General features: G+C 27.8%; 3 protein-coding genes across 3 annotated transcripts in view; 1 reads left to right on the top strand and 2 right to left on the bottom strand.

The window, feature by feature from the left end:
• Positions 1–6,635, bottom strand: part of LOC107453465 (protein FAM13A) — a 32,107-nt gene extending 25,472 nt beyond the window's left edge. The window contains exons 1-3 of the mRNA XM_087159743.1: positions 6,045–6,635; positions 5,890–5,964; positions 422–617 (exon numbers count right to left, since the gene is read on the bottom strand). Of these exons, the coding sequence (XP_087015869.1) occupies positions 422–617; positions 5,890–5,907 (214 nt within the window). The 5' untranslated portion in view covers positions 5,908–5,964; positions 6,045–6,635. The remainder of the gene's footprint in view (positions 1–421; positions 618–5,889; positions 5,965–6,044) is intronic.
• Positions 6,636–6,855: 220 nt separating this feature from the next.
• LOC107453466 (xyloside xylosyltransferase 1) lies at positions 6,856–11,565 on the top strand. The gene is made up of 2 exons (XM_016070311.5): positions 6,856–7,416; positions 10,134–11,565. The coding sequence occupies exons 1-2, from the start codon at positions 6,997–6,999 to the stop codon at positions 10,806–10,808; spliced, it is 1,095 nt and encodes a 364-aa protein (XP_015925797.2). The 5' UTR covers positions 6,856–6,996; the 3' UTR covers positions 10,809–11,565.
• Positions 11,566–14,007: 2,442 nt separating this feature from the next.
• Prosbeta1 (proteasome beta1 subunit) lies at positions 14,008–26,989 on the bottom strand. The gene is made up of 6 exons (XM_016070313.5): positions 26,685–26,989; positions 21,581–21,648; positions 18,788–18,919; positions 15,940–16,069; positions 15,714–15,858; positions 14,008–14,182 (listed from the first exon to the last, which is right to left on the bottom strand). The coding sequence occupies exons 1-6, from the start codon at positions 26,739–26,741 to the stop codon at positions 14,052–14,054; spliced, it is 663 nt and encodes a 220-aa protein (XP_015925799.2). The 5' UTR covers positions 26,742–26,989; the 3' UTR covers positions 14,008–14,051.
• Between the last annotated feature and the right edge of the window lie 844 nt (positions 26,990–27,833).

A 27,833-nucleotide genomic window follows, 5' to 3' on the forward strand; every position in this document is an offset into this window, starting at 1 on the left:
CAATCCAGAAGACAAGGAGACTCCTGTATCAAGTGTTGAGAGAAATTTGAATTCACAGTGGACTTTTTAATGGAACTAACCCACATTTGTGTTACATGAAGAGAAAAACTTCCCACAGTTAGCCTGACGGCAAGGGGACTCTAAACCATGACCCGTCTACCACTGAGGATATTTTATGTCAGCACTGTGGTTAGTGCGAACCGATTACAGAATTCCTATCTATCTGCCATTGCTGGGATATGAACTAGGGGCACCTCATTGGAAGGTGAACACTCTATCCCCTCAGCCAGCATGACTATGTCAAAGATCTGTAAGATTCTTTTCAACAATGACCAACTATATAACAGCAATTTAGAATTGAAATAAATAGTTATAAATAAATAAGAAATTAAACAGCGAAAAAATATTAAAAAATACACACCTGAAGCCTGAATGTATTGACATAACCTAGTGATGATGAAAGGTACTGAATATTCAGAGGGGCAGCGTTGTAAAAGAATTTCCAGGGGTGTACCGAATGTTTTACATTGTGAAGTAGGGGTCTTTTTTCTTGTCAGTGGTGAACTTAAGAATTTCCTCATCTTATCAATGCGACTTTCCCCAGATGACTCTTGATGCTAGAAATTTTTACAAAATACACTTTAGAATCAAATTCAATGATAAATAAAGATACAATTTATAAAAATAATAATCATTTAGAATATAACAATACAACAGATAAATATAAAGTTTTTTTCCTAAAAAAAAAAACAAAATGCTTATAAAGTTGAAAAAAAAAAGAAAAAAACTTCAAAAATTCAAATAACTCTTATCACCTGTATCTATACATATAAAAGGCAAAGCATGCATGCATGTTTATTCTCAATGCATATCCACAAATCTGAAACATTCAGATCCATATTCACTACACATAGGTTTTAGAGCAGAAAATCATCACTGTCAACCTTAAAACTCTCTTCTACCACTGGTTCAAATGCTATAGTTCAAAATATTTTTCCATACGATAACGATAGAAGTCATCATTGCAATTTAAACTACTACCTATAAACTATTTCTTTTCTCTTTTTTTTCCAATTACTTAAAAAATTATATGATTTTTTATTGCTTACTGCTCTATTTAATAAAAATGAGTTTCACTAAAAGTTTATTGCACATATCTGCACTTCATAAATCTGAGAAAAGTCAGGAATAGATCTAGGTTATTTCATGCCAGGGGTAAAAATTTATTTTTGCACTTCTTTTCCTATGCATGCACTACAAAGTAGCAGATGTAGAGACTAGATCATTTATCATAACAATGTGATATAAAAAATTTTAAAACTACATTTTGACAGTGGATGAAAAAAAAAACAATTATTTTTTTTTTTTACACATAAAACTAAAACCGTTGAATATAAAACATAGCATAAATCTCACATTCACACATAAATATAAGCCATCACACATACATAGAAGAAAAACGTTTGAAAGGCATATGCTTGGGGTAGGGAAGATTTTTGGTGCTGAAAGCAGTTTGTTAGTGCAATTATTTCTTAATTTCAAATTGAACTTTTAAAATTTTTATTATATTATTTTTTTTCCTTTGATTTTGCATCTCATAATTATTATTTTTTTCAGTCAGAAAGCAGATGAAATTTCTATTGACAATAAATTTTACAGGGAAATCAATTTTGCTTTGCTCAAGAAACAAATAAAAATTTTCAGCAGACAAAGAACTCGAGTTGGGACTTAATCGATCTAGTATCTAATCAAAAAGTGGTTAAAATTTCGAGTGACAACATATTCTACAGATCAATAAAATGACAATAAAGTTTGCTTGGAATGATCCGGAAGTTATTAAAACTTGCATTCTTATCAGGCAAAATAAAACAAATGGACTCTGGCTAGTTAGAAAATCGTCTTAATCTCGAAGGATCATAAATTCTGTATAGCAATAAATTCTATTTATAGTGGTCAGGTAAATGATTGAAGCTTGCTTTTCTCATCAGGTCTAGAGCTCAGCTCAAGTAGATATTTGATGGGTACTCTAGCTAGTTGGAAAGGGATCAAAATTTTAATCAATGATCAATTTCCTACGGTGCTAAAATTGTAACAAACTGTACTTTTTGCAGCTAGAAAACAGTTGAAATTTGTATCATTATTCAGCCCAGAATACCAGTTAAAATTTAAGTGCTCTAGCTAGTCTTAATTTTGACTGATGATAAGTTATAATTAGAGATAAATTGTCAGAAAGTTTTACAAGTACATAGAGATTGGGAACTTGCATTGCCAATGCACAATGCAATTGCACAGATTACCAGTTAAAATTTTAATTTTCTAACTAGTTTGAAAGTTCTTAACACTTCCTTAATTCTGCTTATAGCGATCAGAAAACAACTAAAACAGTAACAATGTCTAGTTACAGTTGAAATTCAAGTGCTTTGGCTAGTCGAAATTAATCAGAATTTTGACTGACTATGAATTATTTTTTTACCATAACATCACGATAAAATCTGACCTGGTGGTTAGGAAACAATTTAAAGTTGCATCGAAGACAAACACAGAGTTCCAGTGAAAATTTGAGAGCTCTAGCTAGTCAGAAAGTGGTCAAAATTTTGCCAGCAAGATTCAAGCAAAGTGAGATAATAAAAATTTTGTAAAATAACAATAATTGCTGAAAGGTGTTCAACATTACAATAAAAACAATCATCGATAAATATTCGAACTGTTTTGCATTTTAGATTTTTTAATGTATGCATCATAAGAAACGTATTTCTCATGATGCATGATTGTATTAAAATTTCACCAACTATCTGGTCTCAGTTAATGATAATTTCTCACCCTTTTCCAATGAAAACTGATATTGTATATAAAATGAGTTAAAATTTCTTGTGCATGTACTAGAACAAAAAAGGGTTCTGATAATAATGTTTTCATTTTGTTCTTTCATGATTCTAGTGATACATGGAACATTTTTGCCTAGTTTAGTCCATTACCACATAGCACTCAGGGCGGATTGACTTTACACGATCTGTGATTGTGTAAAGTCAATTGAAATTGAAAAAAAAATATATGTTGTGTGACAAATTATAAGAAAAATTAAGGGAATGAGATAAATCGTAATTACCACATATTTGCCACTATCAATCCTTTTGAATCTCTAAAACAAGTTTTAATAAATGTAATAATGGAGGGATAACAAAATGTAAAAATAACTGGGAAGGATAACAGAATGTAAAAAGAAAACTATGTAGTAACAAGTGCCAATTCCCCCAGAATAATATGTATCACTACATAAACAGAGGATTTGCACAGAACTCTGTGACACTTAGATGGCCAAAAATGATTACAAAAATATAACTGACATAAATTATAATCTTTGAGAAACAAAACTAATTATAGTGTATAAATAAGAACCTAGTGGCAGAATTGCAGCAATACGGCGACATTGATGCAGAACGTTACATAGTCCTTGCAGAAAGATTTTTCTTTTGAAAAGTAAAAAAAAAAATTTCTTTTCTACAGAAATTCAAGCGTAATATTTGAATCATACATTTAGATAATCACTTTTTGACATGCTCAATTTACGCCAATAGCATCGTAAATCAATGTAATTTTTTGATTGCATGTTCGGCAGTTATTGATATTGATTTTCAATATCCCGATATATTTCAAACAATATGGAATCGTTTTTAAGGCAATAATTCTATCGAATTTTTGGCACTATAGCTATTGATTTCTCTGCGATTTTTTAATCTGATACTTTCTATATGATATTATTTACTACAACAACCTAATCTCGAATCGAAACACACATTTGAGGAGCCCGATTTCTGTGATTTTGTCAAATTTTGTCTTATTTTCGGCAATTACTACTTCCGAATTCATGATTTTTAATAATTTTTTTCCTTGTGATAATTTTTTAACAAAATGCGAAGAAGGAAATTAATTTATGCATCCCCGAGAAAATGAGAGAATATCACCCATAATATTAGAATAAAAAATTATTATATGTTAAATTAAAAAAAAATATATATATATATATAGTTTTTTTGGTAAATACAGGGCTTTTTTTAATTTTAAATTACTAACGTATATGCTTGTTATTATTAAAAGTATCTTGCAGAAAGATATTAGTGCTACAGAGCTTTGTTGCAGATAGCTTGAAAAAACACGGGGAATAAGAATTATTATTGTGAAAGCTATGAGAAATTCACTATTCTGAATTATTATAATGAAAGCTATGTGTAACAATTATAATTTTTATACCAAGATTGTTATTACCAATGATTGCCTACAGAACTTTTTTTAATAACTTTTATAATAATAAAGAACAATTAATAACAAGTTACGTTCTAAGTGTTAATTTAGCACATTAACTAATAGCATAAATAAACTAGCTGTTGAACCTGGCATAACTTAAATAAAAAAAACTAACAATATTGGTACAGTGGGAACAGCATGTAATTCCTTAAAAAAATTAATGCTTGTAGTAATAATACTTTATAAACATTTGTGGTAAACAAAGCAATACAATCTTTTTTCAGACCTGCTATAAATTTACACACATTCTATTATAAATTACTATATACAACTCATATTCTGTTATCTACTAGAGTTGATTCAGTTAAATAATTAATATCATGAAAAGAGTGTACCTAATTATTATAAACTTAGTAAAATAATATTGCCAAGAAGGAAAAAAAAACTAATAAAATAAAAAATGGATGTTATGTGCAAATGCCAATTCAGTGAGATAATTTATTTTTAGTGGAATTTAGAACTAAGGAAATTACTTATAAATTTCAGTGATAATTATCATTCTAAATAATGTATATAAGGTACGTAACCAAATTTTTCAATAAAATAAGCACCTTTTAACCACTAAAAAAATATTTTTAAGCACCTTGAAAAATATCATAATTAGACAATTGATGGTATTATCTGGTTTTATTAACAGGGACAAAGACGATGGTGTGTCACAAACGATGAAATTAACAAGAGAAATTAAATTTTCTATCACTAATAGAGAAAAAAAATGACAATGTTTAGTTGGTCCCCGCAATCAGCAAAAATTTGAGAGATTTTTCGATTCTATAACAGAGGGCGGAAAATTAGATATTTCGATTCTATCACAGAGGGCGGAGAGAATCTCTTGCAAAATGCAGCAGGGTTGCACATGAGAGTAAAAAATCCTTACCACCGAATCCAGCTCAGTACATGCAAGTGTGGACCCGCAAGTATTTCATCAAACATGTAAAACAAATGGTGTTTTTATACACTACAGAACGACGGTACACCGAAATAGATTGGGGTTGAATTAATTGGGAAAACGTTGAATAGGACAATGTCTTTTTGTATAATTTGTGATGAAAATCAACATGGTAAAGAAAAATATCACATTTCGGAAAAGGGAAAATTAAGCAGTTTTTAAAACATCCATGTAAAAAAGCACCTTTCAGGGCTTTTAAAAAAAAGAAAATAAGCACCGTTAAGCACTTTTTAAAAACGCACACACCCTGTGTATAGGCAACAGGAAGAACTAATTTTAAGAAAAAGTTATGCACTATGTGCCAACGGAATACCAAAATTTACAAGAAGTCTAAAAAAAAAGATTTATCTGCCTCCCTTTGTTAATCAAAGAAGTTTAATACTTACTTTGGAGAATTTTATTCGCTTCCCATTTAATTAATAATCTGCATTTTTTTATTGTTATTATTTTTAAAGCTATACCATGCTCAACAGCCAGTTTATTTACAAGTGTAAGATATATACCTATGAAAATCTATTATCAGTCAAAAGGAAATTTTTAGTTTATAAAAAAATTAAACATCATCACGGAAAAAAATATGACAAACAACAAATTTAAAAAATAAATAAACAAAGACTTATAAGTTAAACTTATTTTACCTGGTTTGATGCTAACATTTCAAGCACTTTGATACAGAATCCCAAACTCTGTTGTCAAGATGTTATTCATAATAACTAAAAACAAGTTAGGAAAATCAATTTAACAATTTATTTAAAAAAAGTCACAAATGAAATAAAAATATTTTTTTCCTTACCATCAATATTTTGTATATTTACTGGGTAATTCATTGATTATATATTTCTAATATCAAGATAAAAAATTATGGTTGCTTCAAAACTCTACATAATACTAAACATAAATTAAACATTAGAAATATCTTTGTAAATTGAATAGGTGTTTCCTACTATATAATCGTTTGAATACCGAAATATTAAAAAGGTTTTTTCCTTCAACTAATAACTAAAACTGAATACATGTTTATTAAAACATTACATATCTTAAAGTAAATTAAGTTATATAGTAGATTTTTCACAAAATATTTCTATAATTTGTCTCCAGATCAATTAAACAGTTTCAATTCATAGTTTAATGAATGTTTCTGATTTCTTTTAATAAAATGCAACCTATCTTTAAAATAGAGACAGTGAGTGACATCAATGTATATTTGATCTAATCTATCAATCTTCAAATGGAAGTGTTGAAAAAGATTGTAATAATTATTTCTTATTACGGGTGAACAACTCTCCCTTTTCAATTTACGACGATGTTTACTTCAATCGTTTTCGTTACAGACAAGTTACGTTTTCTATGGTGGCGAGTAGAGCATTGAAGGACTTGCTGTTTTGGAGCCCATCCAAAATAAGTTGAATATTTTTAAAATTTGAAGACAAAATTGAATGAAATATTGTTACTCATATTATATTTTGAAATAATTTTTCAGATAAAGCTGATTCTATCGTAACAGAGGTTTTCAGATTTTTAAACATAAAACACAATCTAAAAACAGAGCTATAAGCTAAATAAATTTTAATCCATAAATTTCATGGCAAGAAAGATTATCTGGCAACGATATTTTATTGTTGATAAACATTTGAAAAGGGCCTTCTTACTCGCTGGAAAAGGGTCATAAAACCCTGGTACGATTTTCTCGTTTCGAATGTCTCAGTGTGAGAAAATCGCATTAATTTATCGAAAATTCTTTCATTATGTTTCAATGTAATGTAACAAGAACAAAAATTAGAATCTGTTTCTTAACTTCGGTCGTTTTATTATTAATATTTTTATTTCTTGTCAGTGACGAGCTTATTAGCAGAATTCGCTCGCCAACTGTTCGTTCTTGTGTTTTATGTCCATTCAAAAATAATGCATCTTTGAACAAAGCTGAGTTCTTACATTTTACGATACTTTCAGATAATTCTCACGAGGAACCTATTAATGTAATGTTGTCATTTGTTCATGCAAATCGTAATGTAAGATTGAAAAATAATTTCAATCGATGTATTTCGTCACTTCTTATGCACTCGTCTGTACATCTTCACCTACATATTCTCACAGATGACTCCAGTGTTAATGATGCCATTAATATGCTAGAAAATGCAGCCCCTTTAGCCAAAACCGCAACTCAGGTATTAATGCATTTTTCCTTTTCTTTAGAATGTTTTTTTTTCAGTGAAAGACGCCACTGTCATATAATGCCTACATAAATAAAGTTAAATAGAGGATATTTCTGCTTTGGTTCCTGTTCATGTCACTACAATCACTAAGACGTGAAAGGGATTTTAAACTTGGAAAATTTAAAGATATATGTTGAAGTTGCAACGAGTTATACCCTTTGAGTTGGTCCCCCTTTGGGGAAATTTATTTATCATAATTTGTGGCAGAATAATGGCCAAGTCTTGGCAACTTCCGGGTAACAGACCTGCAATATATAAAAAAAGACGTCACAGAAAGGGACCAACTCGAAAGATACAACTAGTAGCGAACCTTGGGCAAACGTAGATATTTTTTTAAAAAAAACATTGCATGTTTAAAATCTATTTGGCATCTTGGTGATTATAGTTGGCACGAAAGATCACTATACAGAAATATCCCCATCTTCTCTGATGTTTTTTGTTTCTTTTTTTAATTTCTCAGGAGCCACTGCTTGTTGTCAAAACTTGGCAATTGTTTTGATGTAGATTTCATTACAGAAATCTTCTCATGAAGGAAGCTAAATGACATATTAAGAAAATCCCCATGACAAATTGAATAGACTCGTGCGCTGTATTTTCTTAGGAGGATATTTCTGTATAGGTATCATTATGTAAATCTTCTTTTCTTTAATAAACTTATTTAGTAAACCAAAAATGGGATAATCTCAATCAGGGTTTGTTGATTTTAAATCAACTCATTTTTTGATTCAACTCATTTTCCTGTGGGTGAATGGACTCATGGACCTGGTCTAGCTACGCTAGACCAGTGGGGATGAGAAACAACAAAAAGACAAAACTTTGAAATCCCCACATTAAAAGAAAATAATCATATAACCAATTTGAGTTCTGCATGTAATAAAATTGCATTAAAAAATCTGGATATTTTTTTTTAAATGTGAAAATTCGTAGCAATAACTGTCAAAAGAACAATTGGAAACACCGCATGGATTAACAAGAATATCAGCACATATTGATCCTGTCAAAGAGCGATTTCTTAAATTCATAATTAGAAAAATATTGGTATTTTTAAAACGAATCAGAAGAATATCAATAATAATAACTGATCAATAAAAGATATTAGGATTAAAAAAAATAAAAAATCAAAGCACTAGTACATATATTATTGGAATCAAAGAGAGTTTGGAGCAATAGTCAAGACTCAAATGCATAATTTAAAATTTTTATGTGCAATATATATAAAAATTGTTAGATCAATTTTATTTCAACAAAATTTAAAAGAAAAGAGGGATCTCAACTGATTAATCAATTCTTGATAAATCAATTCTTTTGCTACAAATCTGAATTTGTAACAGAATCCCCACTCAGTCATATTTCATTGAAATGTAAGTATGGTGTTCTTGCTATTGCAAAAAATTGGAAATTCTTCTCTCTATAAAAACATTGTGGACAAAATGAATTCAAGTATATGATTTCACGAAACTATCTTTTTATCTTTTGGAATTTATTTTATACATTATCTATTTGAAATTTTAGATGAAGCCAGTCATTTTCAATTTTTTTTTAAATTCTCAAATAAGATTATAAAAATCACGAGCATTTCTTTCCTATCCGAAGTGTGAGAAAGGCATCTTTTAAATATAATTCGGAATATGAAGAAAAAATATATATTTTGAAAATTTCTGCAGAAAAAAAAAATTAGAATTTTTTCTTCCCGAAGACGAAAATTTTCTGCAAAAACTCAGTATTGTTCTGTGATAATATTGCCATAATCCTGCCACTTGGACTTTAGGCATTTTAAAAAACCTCTGGCTTGCCTCATTCACATCTAGCAGGTCTTGGGAATAAGCATTAATTTATTTGAGTGCTCAAAAAATGTTGAATCTTATTATCTCTTAAAGCAAATGAAATTTTTTATTTATATTATCAAGTATATTTTTCCACTTTCGGTCTCAAGTCTGCGGGTTTAATCCCCGACCCAGGCACCTGATTTTCGGGATGCAGAAAATCCTCAGCGGCCATGTCGTATGATTATGCGGCATGTAAAAGATCCCTGGAGTGCCTTCTTGGCTCTTGGCATTTCCGGCAAAATTAAAATTCCTAGTGCACTTTAGCATCCAAATAAGAGTCTCGGTGCTGCCATCTAGTGTGGCAGAAACTAGATGTCCAAATTAACATGGCCAACGGTATCTCACCCATTGTGGTGGTCTTGAAAGAGTGGATATCACTTCTGGAGAACGCACTTGTGCAGCTCATTGGAAATTTAAGAAAATTTCCACTTCAATTCAGTAGCAGGAGTCTGTCTAGGTTTTTCTGAGAGGTACCTATTTTGTGAAAATTTAGACATAATTTGTGAAAGATTAAAAATTATATTAAAAAATCAACACAAAAATAGGGATTTATCGTTTCTTAAGGGATACAAAAATAAAATTTTAAGAAAAAGTATTTTGTGCAACTACCGTTTTTCCTTAAATTGAATTTGTGAAACTACCGTTTTTCCTAAAGTTGAATTTGTGAAGGTACCGCTAAACGGTAGTAAATTCGGCCTGGACAGACCCCTGAGTAGGATTATTTTTTTTACAATTCCTTACTAGTCTATTGAAAAATTTCAATTACTTCAGTTTGTTAGTCTATTTTTTATTTTGTTTGTTTTACGTGAAAGTAAAATAAATTTTTTTCCTTATCTCTTTTAGGTTAGCTTATACGATGTAAATATATTTGTAAAGCCTTTGCAAGACTTAATCCATACAATTAGACCATACTTCAGTGTTAAACAAGGAGCTTATTACAGTGATGAATTATTTTACGTATCTATAGCTTTATACAAAATTATTAATTTAAAATATTTAATAATGCTCGATATTGATGTAAAAATTTTAAATGACATCAAATATTTATTTAACGAGTTCACAAAATTCTCCAATAAAGCTCTGATTGGGATGGCCAGAGAACAGCAACCTGTTTATCGACATATTCTCAGTGAATATCGCAAACTTCATAACGATTCTAGAATCGGTGGCCCACCCCCCAATGGTTCTTCAGGCTTCAACAGTGGAGTTTTGCTATTGCATTTGCAAAAAATTGGAAATTCTTCTCTCTATAAAAACATTGTGGACAATTCTACTTATATTCAAAATCTCGTGGAAAAGTACAAGTTTAAAGGTCATTTAGGTGATCAGGATTTTTATACTTTAATTAGCCTCGAGTATCCCGAAATTTTTCATGAAATTCCATGCACATGGAATAGACAGTTATGTGAATGGTGGAGGCACCATGGATATAGCAAAGTTTTCGATTTATATCATAATTGTACTGGAAAAATTTATTTACTACATGGAAACTGTAATTCTTTAATGCCAGAATCGTAAAGCAAATTTTACCTTTACATCACATTAGGAAAAGTACAAATTTTAAGGTCATTTAGGTGATCAGGATTTTTATATTTTAATTAGCCTCGAGTATCCTGAAATTCCATGCACATGGAATAGACAGTTATGTGAATGGTGGAGGCACCATGGATATAGCAAAGTTTTCGATTTTTATCATAATTGTACTGGAAAAATTAATTTACTACATGGAAACTGTAATTCTTTAATGCCAGAATCGAAAAGCAAATTTTACCTTTACATCACATTAGTTAGGCAGTTAACTGGCAAAGTGATAGTAAAGAAATAAAAAAAAAACTATCATGTTCCGTTTTTAGAGCAAGAGACTAAAAATTGTGCGATATTTACCATAGTTTTTAATTATTGTTAAATGATGAACTCCTAAAAGAAAAAAACTGTTCGGACTAATCATTAATAAAAACATGTTGGAAGTATGGAGCTTGAAGAAAAAAATTTTAAATTTATTTTACATTTCTCATTAAAATTTTAACTAGAGTTTGTTTTGCTATTTAAGATAAAAAAGCATTCAAATATTTTCAAAATAGTCCTGCATGTTTTAGAAATCAAAATTTTCTCAAGTATATTTTTTAAAAGTATTAAATGTACCTGGTAATATTAATGAAATTTTATATTTGTACAATTTCTTACTGTAAAAAGTGCCTTAAACTTTGTGCAATATTGTTATTTGAATAGATATACAAGTATTATGTGTTCAATAAATTATTTTGTTTGTCTGTAATTTAGTATCTCACAGAAAATATGTTTTAGCAATTAAAAGCTAATCAATCGTTCTTTAGGTATTTTGTAATATTAACTGCATCTTTAAACTTTTGAATTGTTCAGTCTCAACAGAATTTTTATAGGTTTTATGTGTAACCAAATTTTTGAAAGGGAAAAAAAAAAAAATTTCATCTCATTTTATATATGGGTCATTCTCACTGAAAAGGTATAAATAGACTAAAAAATTTTCTTAAAGTAATTAAAAAAGTGATACAAATTACATAAATGTCTTTATTTGTTTTTGTTATATGTCCTTATAATAATGGTCAAGTTTTCTATTTTATTTTTTACAAGATTTAAAATATTTGAAATTCTGCCTTGTCCACGGACGGAAATGTAATAGTCGACGGAAGAGACATTTTATGTTATAAAATATAAAATGTTAATGAAGACTAATTCATTAATTATTGAGTACAACTGATATTAGTTTAACATTAATAAGTAAATAATAAAGTATTTCATTATTAGAGATAGAGCTACTTCCAATTAATCATGCTGCTATGAAAGGAAACATCCATTTTTAGCCTAGGTGTACAATTTTTTAAGTAACTCTTACTGAATATTAATAAATTAAAATGTAAAAACTATTGAAATAAAAATTCAGACTCCACATGAAAGTTGAGGGTATGCTTTTATGAACATTTTATGCAAGTTAAACATACTGTCATCCAAATAACGTTTTTGTTTTTTCTCTTCTTGTTATTGTTCCCTTTTTCCCTAGGCACAAACGGCTTGCTCTATCAATTTCTAGAAATTTAAGTACATTTAATCAAAATTTTTCTGTTAAACCCTTTTCTGATACAGATTTTAAAGTTTCTTGCTCTTTTTTTTTTTACTTTCTTCAAACAATTTAGGGTTTGCTTTTAATTTCTGTCAAGCTTGTCTCATACTGAGTTTTTTCTGTTCCCTTCTCTTTTGCATTTGAACCTTTGATTGCTTTCTTTTTTTACATTTTGGTTTTACCATTTTTTTTTAAATTTGAAGAGAAAAAAAAAGTTAAACATCACAGAAAGTATTTAGAAAAATTGCCAATATTTACTTCTCCAATAAGAAAAAGTTAAACTTAATTGATTTCCTTTAAAAATACAAACAAATTAACACATTTGTTGCATTTTAAAAAATATCAATTAAAAGAAAATAGTCTTTTAATTATTTAAATTGTATTATGGTTAACTAACACATTGTCTCTTCCATTGACTGTGTGTTCTCCTCCGTGGACTTGTTATGTCCACGGAGGAGACAAAAACTAGTTCTTGAATTTTACTGATTTTTGATTTTAAAGTTACAAAAATGGCGCAGTTCTTTTTATTAAATATACTATTTTTGCAATCTAAAATTCATCTATCAAAGATAAAATAATTTTCTCGTACCGTCTTTATGATGTCCACGGAGTATACAGTGAGAACTTTTCCAAACCCCAGTTGAACACAACAATCCAAAACTGACAGCAAAGAGAACAAAAACAACTGACAGTTAACATTAGAAAATAGAATGGTTACCTTTCCCAGCAGCTGTCTTATAGGGATTTCGCATATGCTGCCCTTTATTGCATATTTACCGAACTATATTAATTGTTCATGGAGGGAGATTTCATTTTTGATGGACGAAGTTTACTGGTCATTTATTTTATAAAAAAAATTTTTTTTTTTTAAATATTAAATAAAAAGTTACTATAAACATTTAACTAGTTAAAACTAAAAAATCATTAAAATAACATTTAAATTGTTTAACAGCAATTAAAAATTATTTTGTGTCACAGACGTAGTGACGTCCACGGAGGGGATTTTGAAGTTATGTTATTAAAAAATAAGAATGAAATATTAAATACATTTAGCAGAAATGCATATGATTTGTTAGTTAGAACTTTACGGAAAATAATGAAGAAAAATATTAAGAAATCTGCTGTATTTCCTAATATTTATAACTAAGGGACTTAAAAAATCACCTTTTTGTGAGAATGACCCATATCAATGACATAAGCACAGCATGTTTTTGATACTAAACTTTGTCAGTCTAAAACTATGACAGCTACTTTTACCATAACAAGTAAGATATATGAATCGTGTTTTTAGCAATTAAAATTTTTAAATTCAGTTTTAGCTTTCTTTTTTTTATATAAAATATTACAAAACAAACAAAAATTAAGTTAATGTTATTTTATTTATTTTTGAATTTTCAAAGCTAAAACAAATGCTAATTTTTAAGTGAATAATATAATAAGGCTGGAATCTGCTTAAATCTGCACTTTTACAGAAGAGAAAATTAAGACCTTAAATCTGCATTTGAAGTTGTTTGTATATAAATGTTTCCACATTGCAATGAATCTGTGAACAAAATGTAAAATCTTTCTATATGAAAAGTAAAAAACAAAATATATAACAGGAAAGAAATGACATTGTCATTAAGACAAAGGAAATTTTATTATCATAAAAATTACAACACAAATTACGAAAACTTATTGTACTTAGGAACTTCATCATTAATGAAAAGCTCCTTTTCTACACCTTCTTCTGTAATGATTCCCATTCTTATAACTCCACCACTTGAATGATCTCTCCACATAGCTTGTGAAACAGCTATAAAAGACATTGAGAAAAAAAATTTAATTTTTTTTTTTAGCATGTGTAACTCCGATTTATTTTGGATCTAATCCTCTAATTGGATCTAATCAAAGTTAATAATATGAGAGAATAAAAATAAAGTAGATATTATGAATTATAAATTTTATGCAAATTATTGCACAGTAAAAAAAAAATCAATAGATAAGAAGGATATTATAAATAGTTAAAAGAAATTAAATATAAAAACTACATAAACTAGCTGTATGTTCGGTTACTTAAATAGCAACATTTTCTATTGATTCTTCAATTTATAATTTTAAATAGTAACAGATATTAAAACTCCTTTTATACGTTAGTAACTTATTCTTTAATTAACATATATTCTTTAATAACATGTAAAAAAATTCTAAAACATACTAACTTTAAAAGAATTTTAGATTAAATCAATAGAATTGATAAAATCCATAAGTTCAATCTAACATCATCTAGCAAATTATAAATAAATCTCAAATGCAAGTAATGGCAGTAATAGTTAGAAAGATATTATATTCTCTCAACTAAAAGTGTAACCTAACAAATAAACTTCTTTGAACTGCTTAAAAAAAGATCTTTTAATTTAAACTACTAATAGTTTCAGTTTATTTCAATTAATTAAGGATTTTCTTTCAAGGTTGATAATATACATTAAGAACAGTTTAAATAGCCTGTTTGTGCTTGCATGAATTGTTTGCACCTTATTATAATTCACACTTTACTTAAAATAAATAAGCAATTAAAATCCATTGTCTTGATTGTATCTAACACATTCATCTGGAAGTGTTGTAAATAAGGTTTATGAGAGATGCTACTTAATACTTAACTGACGGTATATATATAAATTTAACTTTTTCTATTGTGACTTTCTAGAATAGGTAATAAAGATTTACATTCTTAATTACATTTTTTATTTGATAATGTGTTAATTTTTCATTTTAAGCAGATTTTATTATTACTTTTTGGCAACATTAATTTTACTACCTGTTTGTCGGTCCTATTATAGTATTGCTTTTTAAGCTAGGTAGTATTTTAAGTAATTTTGTTACCATAAAAATAGGTACTGTTAATTGTATTGTGAACAAAACAAACAAATACCACTATTCATTTAAATCTCGAAAATTGATTTATAACAAGTGATAAATCCAAAGTGAGGCTTAAAATTCATACATGTTTATTTCATTTTTTTAAAAAAATACCTGAAAACCAAGAAGGACATAGCAGATTCGACCCTTTGTTTAAGTGTTAACAAGAGAAAAATTGCTATAAATTGTGAATATTAATTATACAGAAAATTGAATGAAGGAAACTAGCATCACTTAAATAGCTCAAGACACTAATGTAGTACTATACCAATCACTAAGTAGGAAAAATATCAATTAAAAGCAATTTGTCTATGAAACATAATTGGTTTGGTAAAATATGTTCACACACCAGAAATAAACTAATGCAATTTCAAAGAAATGATAAAATTATAACAATTCATCATTAATATAAATTAACAATAAAATACCTTTTAGACAAAATTGAATGCATTCTTCTTTGGACATATCGGGTCTGTAATGTTCATCAACAAATCCATAAATAAATCCACTCCCTGATCCACCAATGCAACATTTTTGTCTCATAACCATGCCTCCCAATGGTATACTGTATACCTAAAAAATGTTTTGAGTTACATAAATTTGAGCATTCATTCAAACTAGCTTTTAATATCATTATACCGTTCAAATACATACTTGTCCTCCTAATTTTCTATCCCAACCAGCAATAATCATTCCTGCAGACAGGGACTCTCTGTAGTTATAGCAAATTTGCTTGACATCATTTGCAGCAATTTTCACACTAACTGGTTCACCCAATTCCATTCTAGGAAAGAAAAGAAAAAATTAGTTATTAAAGGAATAATTATAAACTTTTTTAATGAAACAAGAATAATTAATAAAATAATTTTTATTAATATAATAAAATCTAACTGCAATTCTTAATGTAATTGTTATAAAAAATATCCAAATCAAAAGTATAACATTGATATTGTGTTACAGATGCAATTTAATCTATAATAAGGGATTAATCAGATTTTTCTTCTTTTTTTTTTAAATTAAAAATCAACATTTCAGGCTTCAAATTAAATTTTAATACTTTTATATGTTAACATTGATTGATATGTTTTAATAAATTGTAATAGCAGTTAGAAAATTAATGATCCATAATTTGAAAAAATGTTTTCTGAGCACTAAGATGATTACTTATATTAAATACAGAACTTCAGATAAAAAGAAAAAATAGTAGAGTTAACTAAAAAATTAACAAGGAAAAACTTTTTCGAGTGTTTATATCTAAGAGAGAAAAAACATGCTCTGTACCAAAATAATATGAATAAGAGAGAGAAAAACAATAAACCATCACAAATTACCTTTGGCAATTAACATGCAGTTTATAACAGCTCAAAAAACACTATTACTTAAACACTATAATAAGGTAATGAAAATATTTAACAACAACATGAAAATAAAGCCAGTGATACATTTATTCAGATTGTAGTTCAAAATGCTTTATAACTTACTTGACAAAGTAAAAGTTATAAAAATCAATATGCAATTCTATAATTAGAACTTGGTAACACTGTATAATAAATAAATACAGTCATTAAAATTTATATATATATATATTACGCACCCCCGTGGCAGAAACACGGCGACACAGCGACATTGTCGCAGAAAGCGACTGATTTCTTGCAGAAAGATTTTTTTTATTTGGGAAATAAAAATTTTTGGTTTGCCACAAGCAAAAGTTCTCAAAATAAATTCTGCAGAAACAGAAGCTGTTTTACCAACAAAAAAAAAATCATTTTCTTCAGAGACAAAAAATTTCTGCAGAAGCAATAATGGTTCTGCAAAATTTTTTTCTTACAGAATTGTTTTAAATATTTTTTTTTCTAGCGTACCGCGGAAGGAGAAAGCGCTCGTTATTCTCCGTTAATCTCCAACACAAACAGTTACTGGATAAAAAGGAGAGAATTTTTTTCCCCTTTATTAAGCTATTTTTCGAAATTTGCCAACTTCGGCCTCTATCGCTGGCGCAGTAATTTGCTTTGTGTTTTTTTATGAGAACAGAGCATTTTATACGCATGCGAAAAAAATCGCATCCAATGAGTATGGCTCTAATACCGATGTTTCAGTACTGATAAAGACTATTTCGTTTCGAGACTTGAGCATATTGAGTCGGAAACTGCTTCTGCATACTTCGTGTGGAATCAGTGCTATATATTTACACAATACAGTGCGAAATCACAAGCGCTGTGTATTTTTTTCGTTCTGAACTTAATCTGATCACGAAAAAAGTTTTATTTACCTCCTTTTTTTTAAAAACAAAAATCTTTCAATAAGTCAGTACAATATTAATCGAATCTAATTAATTAGGTAAAATTAATTAGATGTAGAAAAAATTGAAACAAACATTGCTTTAATTTTTTTGCTTTTAGAATTCGGTTATAGTCAATACTATTTTATTATTTTGATTACTCAACTTCAATATTAGTTTTTTCACCTGATTTGTTTCTGTACCTGATATAACTACTATAGTGAAACATTAAATCATACTGTTTTAAACTGATACTTCAAATTCAGTTATCTTGTTTTATAAATTTAATCTTATTGTCCATTCTTAGCTATTTCTATAAGTTCTATCTTATTACAGGTTCTGGGTAATCTTTATTTATGCTCTAGTAAGCATTTTTGTCAGCAGATCTATACATTTATAACTTTTCGTTATTATCGAAGATTATACAAATTTATACTTAAATAATTTAAACTTATTAAGAAATGTAAACTTATATTATGAAATTACAGTTTTATTCTATGCATGTAGACTTATTTTATAAACACGAATTTCATTGATTATTATAAATTCATTACACATACATTTATAACGATAAAAATATCTTGCAGAAAGATATTGGTTCTAATTAGGTTTGTCGCAGAAAGTCAGAAAAAGTTCTGCCACAGGGTTACGCACAGAGACCACTGTTGATCAGAACATCTGGAACTAATATCAATTTTATAGCTAGAATGTGACTCAAATATAAATTCAAAAAACAAAAAAACACCGATTTTGCCAAGAAATAACATTTCTATTTTAGATGCCCATATCTGCTTCATCTACATAACTGATAACTCATGGCATAAAGCAATATCTACAGGGGTCTGTCTAGGTTTTTCTGAGAGGTACCTATTTTGTGAAAATTTAAACATAATTTGAAAATTTAGACATAATTGTGAAATTAAATTAAAAAATCAACACAGAAATATGGTAAAAATATGGATTTATCGTTTTTTATGGGATACAAAAATAAAATTTAAAGAAACAGTATTTTGTGAAACTACCGTTTTTCCTAAAGTTGAATTTGTCAAGGTACTGCTAAACGGTAGTAAATTTGGCCTGTACAGACCCCTGATCTATATAATGTAGGACATTCTAATTTCAATACTAAATAGAGATCAGATACATTCAATCTGGTACAATCAAAAATTAACTACACAATTGTAGTTTACTATCAAAAAATATCAAAATTCAAAAATTACTCACTGTAATAATCCTAACTGATATTTAACAGCATCTGTAACGGCTAAAGTATCGGCAGCGGAGCCAGAACGACAACAATATATATGGTCAGTGATTTTGGTAAGTTTATCTGTCAGACGACTTGAAACATATGTTCTGAAAGAGATAAAGAAAATAATAAAAGATTTATACTTCACATAAAAAAAATTTTTATAGGTACCTAAAATAAGTTTGCATTATTTTTTTTTTGTTAGAATTTAAAAACTAAATACATCATTTGAATGTATTTTAAAAACAATTATTAAAATAAACTTTTAATACAAATAAGCTTAAAAGAAATTACTTAAAAAATATGGTTCATTTAAGTTACTCATGAATTTCTTGAAATAATTCCAATCTTAAAATTTTATCATTCAATTTTATTTCATTTACTTTTTGCTTATTAAAATTTTGGTGAAAAAACATGAGAATTTGGTGTTGGTAGAAAAACTGAATTTTTCACCAAGACTTTTAAAGACTGATATTTAAAGAAGTTTACGAGTATGTCAAGTTTACAGAGAAATATAAAACATTAATAACTCATGGAGTATAATAATAACTAATAATTTATCCTATACTTAATAATTAATATTGAAAACAAAATTTAACTAATTTTTAACAAAAAAAAATATTTAATTATATAAAATAAAATTAACTGAAATACAGAATAAAATTTATTATTAAATGAATTAGATTTCATGAGAAATTTTATTATATTTGCATAATAAATAATATTATAACTCAACATATTTGAACCTAACAGTCATTATCTTTCAACATTGTTTTAATTATTTCAATTTTGAATAATGCCAAAACTTTCCTACTTCTTTTTGCAGGGATGAGATTAGCCAAAAGGCAAAAAAGCTGAATTTCCACGTTAGTAAATTTTACACAAGCGCAACCCTTTAATAATAAATTCCAGACAGTTTAAGGTAATAAATAATGTGTTGACATACAATTGTGTACTAATCTATTATTATATAGATGATTACATTGCTACTTAACATTTAGTGAAAATAAAAATTACCAATTGAAAAAATAAAGCTGGAAATTATATTTTTCCTCAGTTCACATAAGAGACAATTATTACTTGAAAAACTACCTGGTTTAGCAAATTAAAACTACTGAGAATATACATTAATATTTCATTTCTTTTAATAAATACTGCTATGTGATTTATAGCAAATATATCAGTAATATTGCTTTTTAAATTATATTGAAGAAAAAAAACTTTAACAATGGACCGAATCATTATGTTCATATTATAGTCTGATCTAACCCTTTGAAACATATCAATAACAGTGAAGTAGAAATATATAGTAACTCCTTAATATACAAAAATTGCTATTTTAGTTTGAAAAATTACATGACAATCAGTTTAGATAATTGTTTTTTATTTGATAAGAATTTTACTTTTTATTGCATAAATAACAGCAATTATAAATAAAATTTTGATGATGAGTTAATTAGGAACTCTTTTTCCAAAAAATTTTTTTAATTAAATCCCTTTTTAAGTGATTGCCTTTGTTTGCTTTATCTTTTATGTTTGCTATATTTAGTCGTTAGTCCATCTTCAAACATCTTGTGACAAATCCTTTTTTTTTTCTTTGCAAGCACAGAATGTAAGTTTTGAATATATTCCCTTCCAGTTTCTCTGATGTTGTAACACTTACATATACTAATAATCGTCGTTAGAAAAACAGTCACCTTTATAGTAAGCAATTTTAAAAAAAATTTACTTCTTACAAGAATCGCGATAGTTGATCTTAAAATTGCGTGAATATGAATAACAATTATGGATTTTGAAATCACATGAATATGAAACTAGATATACGATTTTGAAAATGAGGAAATACAAACTGGGATATAGAATTTTCAAAAAGCGTAAATACAAATCACGATTCATAATTTTTAGATCGCGTAAATACGAACCATGATGCGTAATTTTTAGATTGCATGAACGCGAATCCCAATGCCTTATTTTAAAATCACGTATAAATACGAAAATCAATGTTTGATATTATAAACCGCATGAGCAAATCAAAACATTAATTTTAAACTTGCGTGAATACGAATCGCTACATAGGTTTTTAAAAAGGCGTAAATACGAATCACAATATCGGATTTTTAAATCTCCGAAATAAGAATCGCAACGTACCATATTCAAATCGCGTGAATAAGAATCGCAGCACGCAAATATGAAAAGCTATGTTTGATATTAAAATCGTGTGAATAAGAATCGAGATATTAGCAGATTCCAGGCTTGGGACCTCTAAAAGGCTTGTCAGAAGCAGCATCGTTTGAACTACAAAAATCGGATCTATCTGGAGGGCGGGTAAAAAATTCGGAAAATCTTATCTGCTGCGAATAAAAGGATAGAAAATAGCTATAATAAGCAAAAATGAGAAAGGATTGGTAGCTATGTAGTTTGAATTTTCTGTTTCTTTTTGAAAATCGGTGCATTTTCTGAAAAAGCGGAATACTTATAAAAAAAGTGAAATTTTTAGAAAAATCTGAATTTTTGATTTAAAAAAAAACTGAAATTCAAGAGATAAAAGTGAAAGAAGCGGAAATCCGCTAAAAAATCTCATCCATCCCTGTTTTTGAAATTCTGATTAAAAAGAGTGAACTGCATGTCAAAATTTATAAATGTTTACTTATTTTAAATTCTGTCACTTGTTTCATTCAGTTTTCACACTAGGAATTAAACTTTAAGCTTTTAACAAAAAGAGCTAGTTTAACTTTTTAACAAGAAAATTATAGTTCTTTCAAACTTACCTCATGGTTGTACGAGAATCAGCTGCAACTATAACACCTTTATTAAACTCACAAGCCATAATTGTAGTCTAAAATGAAATGTATTTTTAAATAAATTAAATTCATGACTAACTATAATATTAAACATGCGAAATAAAAATACATTATTAGTAAAAAAGAATTTAATCAATCAAATGATAAATAAAGTACATCAAGTATCATTTAAAAAAATCTTTCATTAATATTCAATATTCTAATTAATAGTTTACACTTTTCCTAGTAACCCTTTGAAGGTTATTCTTCCTTTACAAATATTTGTTTATAATGGCAGCTTTTCCCCATGTAATTCTTAAAGCAGGGGTCTGTCTAGGTCTTTCTGTGAGGTACCTATTTTGTGAAAATTTAGACATAATTTAAAAATTATTTTAAAAAATCAACACAAAAATGTGGTAAAAATTATTGTTTCTTACGGGATACAAAAATAAAATTTTAAGAAAAATTATTTTGTGAAACTACTGTTTTCTCTACATTTGAATTTGTAAAGCAGGGTTGGCAGGTTTTTGACATGTGACAGTTTTTGACAGTTTAAACCATGGTTTAAACCGTCACGTCAAAAACCTCACTGTCCAAAATGTCGAAAATGTCAAAAACCTATATTCATATGTGAAATTTAATTAATACATAAAATTTATATATTTTTAAAGGATAGTGTTTCTAAATATGTTCTAGAAAAAATAAATTTAAAATTTTGAAGAAACACTTATATTTTGAATAGTAACAAAAATCTTGTACTTTTGAAAACTCACATCTTTTGTAATATTATGTATTCATTTTCATGTGTTATTGAAAATCTGCAGTGATATTATTAAGAAATTTATTTATAACCAAATTTAGTGTATAGTATAGATTATACTAAAAATTAGACATTTTTAAAGATAAACATTAGCAGTTTTGTACATTAGACATCTTTTAAAGAAAAATCTTATTAATATTCTTTTAAATCTTCTTAATAATCTTTTTAACATAAGACAATACAAATTTAAGTGCTTTCTGTTAAATACACAGAGTAGTTAGTGTCGATTTACAGTATATTCAGCCTATTCATTTACTATGCTGAAAATTTAGTTTATCCAAATACTTGTGAATTTCATTTTGCTGAATACTATATACATAGTTTTGTTGAATATCTAAATATTCAGCTGTTGAATAATTACTTCTTGCTTTCAAGATATGCATTATTTGTATTCTTAATACAAGTGGGGGAAAAAAATTAAGAGGTAAAAATTGTTTTAAAATGATAAGTGTAATAATTATAAATAAATATAATAAACAATATGAATGATATTTATCATTATTCACAAATATAACTACTTTTAAATTCAAATTAACATACTGGATAATAAAGATATTCGGTATAACATTAAAAAATTTTTTTCATACACTTGTATCAAGTTTGTATTTATACAACATAACTTGTAAGTTCCTTATAAATATTAGTTATATGTTCCTTATATGTCAAAAATGCATAGTAATAAACTTTTAATTTTCTTAAGTATCAAAAAAAAAATTTTTTTTTTCAAAATATAAATATTTAAAAAAATTTTGTGCAAAATTTTTCTGCACATGCATTTGAATATAAATTTCTGAGATTTTAAATCTGTTATTTTACCTTAATTTTAATTAAAAAATATTTTAAAACCTGCAGATTACCTGTAGTATAATTAAATTTCAATATAATGCATGGCAACTGTTGGTAGTTTTAAAGTTTATATATTTTTTTGGCAAACTTTAGTTTTTGACATTTTTGACGGGTTTTTGACGGTTTAAACCAGTATTATACCCTTGTCATGTCAAAAAAAACTTTTTGACGTCAAAAACCCAACCCTGTTGTAAAGGCATCGCTAAAGAGTAGTAAATTTGACCTAGACAGACCCCTGTAATGGGAAAATAGTGCACAACAGAAAAATTTACAAAGAGGTTCAACAAAATAGGGGTACAATGAGAAAGGTCAATTCGTGGTCTTGCAGCCAAAAATTGAGAAAAAAAAACTAGTTTATGAAATAAAAAAGAAATTGACCAGAAAACAGCCGACAGGCCGCAGAATGTGCACACTTACTTCAGACAGTGTAATTGGTGCAATCAAAACTGTTTCTAACTGTCTGTAACTAGTCTCTTTGACTAAAACTTAATTTCTGATAAATAGGACTTATATTAGGGATATTTCTGAATCAATACCTGTTTGCTATAAGTTATACTTTTAAGTTGATCTCCTTATGTAATACTTTCCTTAGTTTCTCTTACACCACGGCCCAATTGCCCCTAAAATTAGGCAATTTATTGGCTGCAAATACAAATATGAAAATCTTTCCTAGTACTTACGTATTATTATGCTGACCAATTTAGGCCACATTGCATCAAAGTCATTTCGGTATCTTTCAAATTTACTTTGATATAGCGATTGATAATAAAAATTGACAAAATACAAACATAACTTATTCTTATTGCAAAAAATGAGATATTTAAATTTGAAACATTTCTAAATTTATTTTCAGATTTGGTGAAAATGGTCGACGGTGTAGTATGTCAGGTCCTTTTTCCTTTATAATTATGCCAACAAAAACACTGCGGATAAATTTATGCTTCAAATAGAATTACAAAAATAACAAACAAATCTTGTACCTACTAATTATTGGTTGATATTTGATTTGGTTGATTTTGATTTTTCTTGTAAATCTTTTGCATTTTGTTACTAAATTATTAAAAAGAATCAGACTTATAAATAATATATGTACAATTCAAGTAAGATATAATAAATATGATTGTACAAAAAGTTACAAAATATCAATGAATTCTATTTATACTTAATCTATTTAATGTAGTTTTTGAAAGAAAAATGTATCTTTTTCAGTTTGAAGTAAAAACTCAGGACCAGTGGTACTCTCTAGTCTTTCTTTTTGGTTATTTTTTCTTAAACTTTTGTGTTTGGTTATGTTTATAACACAGCTCTTTGTACTTTATTACAATACTGTTTAGTTATAACATTATTTCATTGATTAAGCATAGTTCTGTTTTGTTCTTGGCAAATGGCCAGTTATGCTAGATCCAAATGATGCTATCAAATTTAAGTGAAGAAATTGCTATCAAGTTTTTATGAGGCAAACATAGCATTCTCAATTTTAGCAACAAAATTTCGTTTTTTCACCTAATTCTTTCCGTAGCTTTAGTATAGTAGGGAACCGATTATCCGGAACGATCGGGACCATCGCTATTCCGGATAACTGATTTTTCCGGTTTTCTGAATCGCTATAAAAAGAATTTTTTTTTTATTGTTAAACCCAACTAAAAAAAATTTTTTGGAAATAATCTTAGAAAAGAAAAAACGATGAAGTAATACACTAATGATTAGTTCTAAAATGATGGTAAGGTGAACATCTTTCAAAAAAGAAAGAAAAATCCTAAAACTTATGAGGGAATTTTTTTTTTTTTTTTTAAATGGCGGGAAAATTTATCGAATTTCGTTTCAGTTTTTTGGTTTTCCGATTTCCGGATAACGGGTTCTGTACTGTATATGTTTAAGCAGCTAATAAAACGATTTATTTAAAAAACAAGAATAAAGATTAACACTTTAAATTTTCCAAAAATCTTTGCATCGCGTCATACATTTTAGGCAAGCAGCCAACTTATTCTCATGTTCTGCTAGAATATAAGAAAGAGTTCCCATATGGGTTACTTTTGCTGGATTTTGTAACTTCATTAAGTGAGTGTAAGGTTAAGTAAGGTATGTCAATAGCTGGGAGACAAACCAGAAATGGTGCAAATCCGAACACATTTTTCTTGTATTCAGCTAAAAACAAATTTTATGATTACAGTTAAAATATATTTTATAGTTGTTCCACTTAATAAATATGAACTGCTATTTAAGAAAAGACAATTAGCTATTTATTAGCTATTTTTAATACAATTTATAAAAAGAAATGACAATGATCAGGAATTACCCCAGTGATCAATGATTACCCCATCTGTAGGGGGCAACATTTGATATAGTTTCCTATAATCAATTATAATATTTACAGTAGATGTGAAACAATTAAAAAAAAAGCTTACACTATTTTCATATCAAAGAAAAAGAAAGTAACTCAAAATATTTATTATTAAGAGAAGGAGGAGGATCTTTGCAGAAATGTACACATTTTGAAACCCATCTTTGAAATGGAAAATACAGAAAGCAGTTTAAAAGATACTTATTTTGTTAAATCAAACAAAAAATTTTTATTAAGTAAATGCAGTTATACTTTGATGCTGTTAGTATGCTGTTTGAAGTGTACCAGCATTCTTGTCCATGTCTCAAATTAAAAAAAAAAAAAATTATTATTTTCTGTAAAACTTAGGTGATCATTATTTACCCCAGAAACAGAGTGATCCTGAATTACCCCAGGTCACCCTACCTCTCAGAAAAACCTAGACAGACCCCTGAAAAGCTGCATGATCACCAAATCTTGGCAAATTCTGAGCAGACTCGTGGTCACCCTCAGAAGAACCTCTATTATACACAGACATTTAATAGCAAAGTACAATGAAGTAACACTGATAATTCCTTCCATATGTAAAACAAATTAAGCAATTCATTAAAACTGAAGATTAGTTTAAAATCTATTTGTTGCTTTGGAAATAGTAGATGTCACAGAAATTTCCTCCAACAGTACTGGCCGAGAATTAGTTTATAAACATTGGAATTCAGAATAAAAAAATGAGAACCTAAAATAGGAAATTCGAATTTTTTTTTTCAATTTAATTTTTATGCGTTTAAAAAATAATCAAAACAAAAAAAAATTGATGGAGGTCTCAATTTTTTAGCGACTTTTCGCTTCCGTCCGGCTAACCGAAAAGTACAAATTTTTTTATTATAATGCATAATATAAGGACATTTAATAGCAAAATACAATCAAGAAACACAGATAATTCCATCTATATGTAAAGCAAATTACGTAATTCATTACTATAACTGGAGATTAAGAGCATTTACAACAAAAAAAATATTTAATCACAGCTTGATGAATAAAAATTAACTTCGTTTCTAAATTATAAACGATATGTAAGAAAAGAACATAAAAAATCATAGCAATACCCCTGTTGAGACTTCATCACTGGCAAAGTCCATAGCATTAGCTCCAAAATCGTACATTTTTTATAACAAGAAGTTTAACAAATGAAACGATTAGTATGCCTACAATGAGTAAACAATTTTTAGAACAGGATGGCTTGAAACTTGTGTGATTGTTCGAGAAATCAGTATCTTCTAGCCGATTAAAGGCAACATTAGGTATTCATTCAACAGAGTTCGGAAACATCTCTTGTAACATATCATAATCAAACATTTTCAACTGAAAAAGTTTTTATCGGGTAGTCGATGCATTCCATTTAATTTTTAACGTTTTTTATTGTTCATTTCTGTTCCTTTTAGAATTCTTCAGACAGATTTTTTTTAAAAAAGACGTTGGGCCAGGGTAGCCGAGAAAATGGAAGCTCAGTGCTGCATGCAAAAAAAATCGCATATGCGCAAATTTCTCCAATCAGGTTCTCACTTGGAACTCTGAAGTGTCGTAAATGCAAGTTTTCACATACGTGATGTGAACGGTCCCATAAACAACTCAGAACAGAACCCGCAACCATTGAACCATCGATTCGAACGCTCATATTTCAACAAACATTTACCTACGTATTGTATGAATATTCTCCTACCAGCTACATATTATGAATATTCTAGTAATTACCCACATATTTTATGAATATTATGAATTTCTCGAGCAAAATTTTTTCTCTCACAAATTTATTGTTTCATATAATAAATCGATTAAATAAACTAGTTACTACTGAAACTAGTTACTAATAAACTAACTTAATTCGAAAAAACACGTAAACATTTATTCGTTCCACATTTTTATGTAAAAAAAATTTTATTGTTGTAATTTTCTGTGTAAAAAAAAAAAAAAAAAAAAAAAAAAACTGTTTTTCTTAAAATTATAAATGAGATTGGTACATAATAAATACGATTTAACATAAATAAGAATTACTATAATTTGTATACGTATTTTTCACCCAATGTATAATTTTCTGTAAGAGAAATTGAAATTGAAATTGCTATAAAGTTGTTGACAACTTTAGATGCATAATTAAGAAACATGTTTTCATCCATTTTTTTTTTTTTTTTTTCTGCTCGCCTTGCGAATCTTGCATAAGCGAAAATCACAAATGTGAAATAACAAGACAAAAATAC

Source organism: Parasteatoda tepidariorum, chromosome 3 (genome assembly GCF_982258835.1).
Source record: "Parasteatoda tepidariorum strain Cologne lab strain chromosome 3, Ptep-v5.0, whole genome shotgun sequence".
Classification (NCBI taxonomy): domain Eukaryota; kingdom Metazoa; phylum Arthropoda; class Arachnida; order Araneae; family Theridiidae; genus Parasteatoda; species Parasteatoda tepidariorum.